At 61.3% G+C, this 3,291-nt stretch overlaps 1 protein-coding gene across 1 annotated transcript; it reads left to right on the forward strand.

Annotated features, from left to right (window-relative positions):
• Positions 1-1,828: 1,828 nt before the first annotated feature.
• On the forward strand, positions 1,829-3,291 carry LOC307066154 (metallothionein-1E-like; the record flags this gene model as incomplete). The annotated part of the gene is made up of 3 exons (XM_079723251.1): positions 1,829-1,856; positions 2,429-2,494; positions 3,200-3,291. 3 exons carry the CDS (start codon positions 1,829-1,831, stop codon positions 3,289-3,291), a joined length of 186 nt encoding a protein of 61 aa, XP_079579377.1.

A 3,291-nucleotide genomic window follows, 5' to 3' on the forward strand; every position in this document is an offset into this window, starting at 1 on the left:
GTCCGGTTGGGCGGGGGGCTGCAGTCAGCCTGCAGGAGGGCCAGTCCCATCTGTGTCACACATAGCCCTGTGACATAACCTCTCTCTGGCTCAGTCTCCTCTGCTCTAAAGGGCAAAATAACAGTGTCTGGCTCTCGGGATTACAGAATTGAATACATGCAAAGAAGGTCAGAACATACTGGGCACTCAGGGAGTAATCTATCGTACCACCGATTCATTTATTTATCTCTTTATTTATTTGTTATCATTAGCCTAGGAGACATTGTCCTCCTTCCAGACACGCAAGCAAGGATGGTGTGTTTAGCTCTGTGCTCTGGGCCGTCCTCATCAACCCTGTGAGCCTGGGACCAGTTCCCCTGAGAGGGTTATCCTGCCTTCACGCAAAGAGCCGTTGACACTACAGGTAGAAAGCCGTGAGTAACACAGTCGGTGTCCTCCTAACACATACAGAAGGATCCTGCCATTTCTGCTGTCACCTGCATCAGGATTTCCTTACCATTCTCTTTTCAGCGATTTTCCGAAATACGTTATACCAAAAGAAACCTCTTGAGCACTACTGAAGGAGAGAGTCAGAAGGTAGCCACAAAGTCATAAATCCATTCCTATTCTGTCACTCTGGTCGCCCCCAGGATTGAGCTGGACATGGTAGAGACGGGCTGAGGACACAGCTCTGCGCCAAAGGGGAGCTTTCTCACTGACTCCCTCTCTCAGCTGCGAAGCGACAAAAGCACAGAAGCAGGGCACCACTCCCCAGCACCGTGTGCCTGCCTCCGGAGCCTCCTTGTACTGTAGGTACTTTGGCCTTTGGGAAACGGGCTCCTGACTAGGATCTCCCTTCCCGGTTGGTGTGACAGTTCAAAGAGCAAAAGTGATTAACAAGGCTTGGCCTGGACTCCACGGTGAGTAACTGTCGGGACTACTCAAAGGGAACTATCCACTTGTCTCGCTTTGTTATTTAACGCCAGGGCTGCCTATCACCTACAATGACGCCGTCCCTGGGGAGCATCCCATGATTAGGGAACCTCCACCCTGGCGTGGGGTGGACCGGCTACAGTGAGGAGCCCCCCTGGAAAGTTTAGGCAAAGAAGCCCCCGCCGAAATGAGCCATGATCCCTCCAGGAAAGGAAAACACAAGTGAGGAGGACTAGCGGCTGAAGGCAATGTTCACCGCGCTGCCGTTCCAGGAGACGGTACCGGAAACGTGCTTCCAAAGGACCGTGGTGGGGACCGGGGCTGGCAACGCCTGGGGACACATGGGCTGGGCGAAACGGTGGTGAGGGTCACATACGCCTGCCGTCTCTGACACCGCTCCCCGGCTCCAGCCAAGCCAGGGACACGAGCGGGAGGCGGGGGCTGTTCTCAGGCTGCAGGAAACGGCGACCCGCAGGCCGGCGGCGCGGGGCCCGGGGCGGGGAAGACCGGAGGACGCGGGAGCTGGATTCCTGCACAACCCGCCAACAGGGTGGCTGCTCCCGTCGGGCACATTGGGAAGGGGCGGCCAGGGGGCTGGGACACCGCTTACCGCACGGCACCCGGTTCCTCCGCTCCAGCCGGCACCGAAGTGGAATCGTGCGCTCGGCCCCGCCTGTTGCTCACAGCCCGGCCCAGGGCGCTGAGGGCGCTGCGGACGGCGCGGGCGTGGGCGCGGGCGCGGGCGCGGGCGCGGACCCGCGGGGCGCGTGCAAGGCGGGGGCGGGGCCTCTGCGCCCGGGCCGCCTCCTCGGCCTATAACTGAGCCCCCGGGCTCCTCGCTCCCACACGGCCCCCACCGGACCCGTGCAGCCGCTTCGCCCCTTGCTTTGGACCTCGGGCCTCACTTCTCCTCCAGATGGACCCCAAGTGCTCCTGCCCCACTGGTAAGGGAGCCCTGGCTTTGAGCCTTAGGATGCCCCCTTCCCAGGCACAGGACGACAAGGGAGGGTTTTGAGTTTGAGCTCAGGAGGACTCCTGTCACGGGTCCGGGGCTTTCTTGGGAGCCAGGCCCCTGGGAGCAGGTCAGTCTCCCTTTGCCTCTCTGTTAACACTGAGGGCACGGGGGCTCCAGGCTGTCCTGATTGAGGTCACCCAGCTGGTCAGGGGATTGCTAGACCGGGACCCAGTGTTTGGAGGAGGCCTCGGAGCTGCCAGGACTGGATGGGAGGAGGGGACACTGCCTCTTTGGGGTTCAGGCCATGGGCCCTGGCCCCCGGCCCCAGTCACCCTGGGCTGGGTCTGGAGCCTGGGACCTTCCCTGTGGAGTCCCATCAGGAGGGGACCTACTCTCCTTGGACCAGAAGAGACGAGCTGGGGCTTCTCTATCCGCCTGAGTGGACACGAGCTCCCAGGACTGGGTCCTGACGGAGGAGGGCTCAGGGAGGCATTGCTGACCGTCTGCTGTAGCTCCTGCATCCCTCTCCCTGCTCACTGCTGGCCTTTCCCTTCCTGGCAGGCGGCTCCTGCAGCTGCGCTGGCTCCTGCACCTGCAAGGCCTGCAGATGCACGTCCTGCAAGAAGAGTGAGTGTGCGGGGCCTTCTCTGGGAATGCGGGGTGTGGGCTGAGTGCGAGGAGGGAGCCCAGAGCTCAGCAGGCAGGAGCAGGAGAGAGACCAAACTTCCCGGCACCCTCCTCACCAGAAAGGGATTCCCAATCAGAGCTGGAATCGCCTTCGACGTGACCGAGACCCAGGCGCGCACTAGAGAACAGGGAGACTGAGGCCCAGACGGGTCACCAACAAACAACCTCAGACCTGTCACTAGAACTAGTCCTCCTGCCTCCTGAGGCCCGCTTCTGAATCCTCCCAGGGACTGAAGCACTGTAGGGACATGAGCGAGTGACCCTGTGTGGCTTCTCGGACCTGGTGCAGCCCCTTCCTGTCGAAGCAACCCAGAGCTTCCCTATCCCGAGCGGGAGCTACTCTGTGAGGGGTTTGCCTCCACTTTGATCCTGAGGACGTGGCTCACATCACTGGTGGTGCTGGGGGCCGGCTTTCTCTTGCCCCAGAGGCCCTGCTCACTGTCTGTCCAAGGCGCTGTGCCCTGTCCTGGGCACAGATGGGGCAGGCAACCTGAACCTAGTGCCTGAGAGCAATTATCTCAGGACAGAGGACACCATCGTAAACTCAGGGTCTGGGCCTGAGGGCGGCTGGGGCCAGGCCTGCTGTTGGGAAGGGTGGTTGTGGACAACGCGTGGTCCGACTGCACGCTGCCCTTGCCTCCCCAGGCTGCTGCTCCTGCTGCCCCGTGGGCTGCGCCAAGTGTGCCCAGGGCTGCGTCTGCAAAGGGGCCTCGGACAAGTGCAGCTGCTGTGCCTGA

This window comes from Hyperoodon ampullatus (genome assembly GCF_949752795.1).
Source record: "Hyperoodon ampullatus genome assembly, chromosome: 18".
NCBI classification, from domain to species: domain Eukaryota; kingdom Metazoa; phylum Chordata; class Mammalia; order Artiodactyla; family Ziphiidae; genus Hyperoodon; species Hyperoodon ampullatus.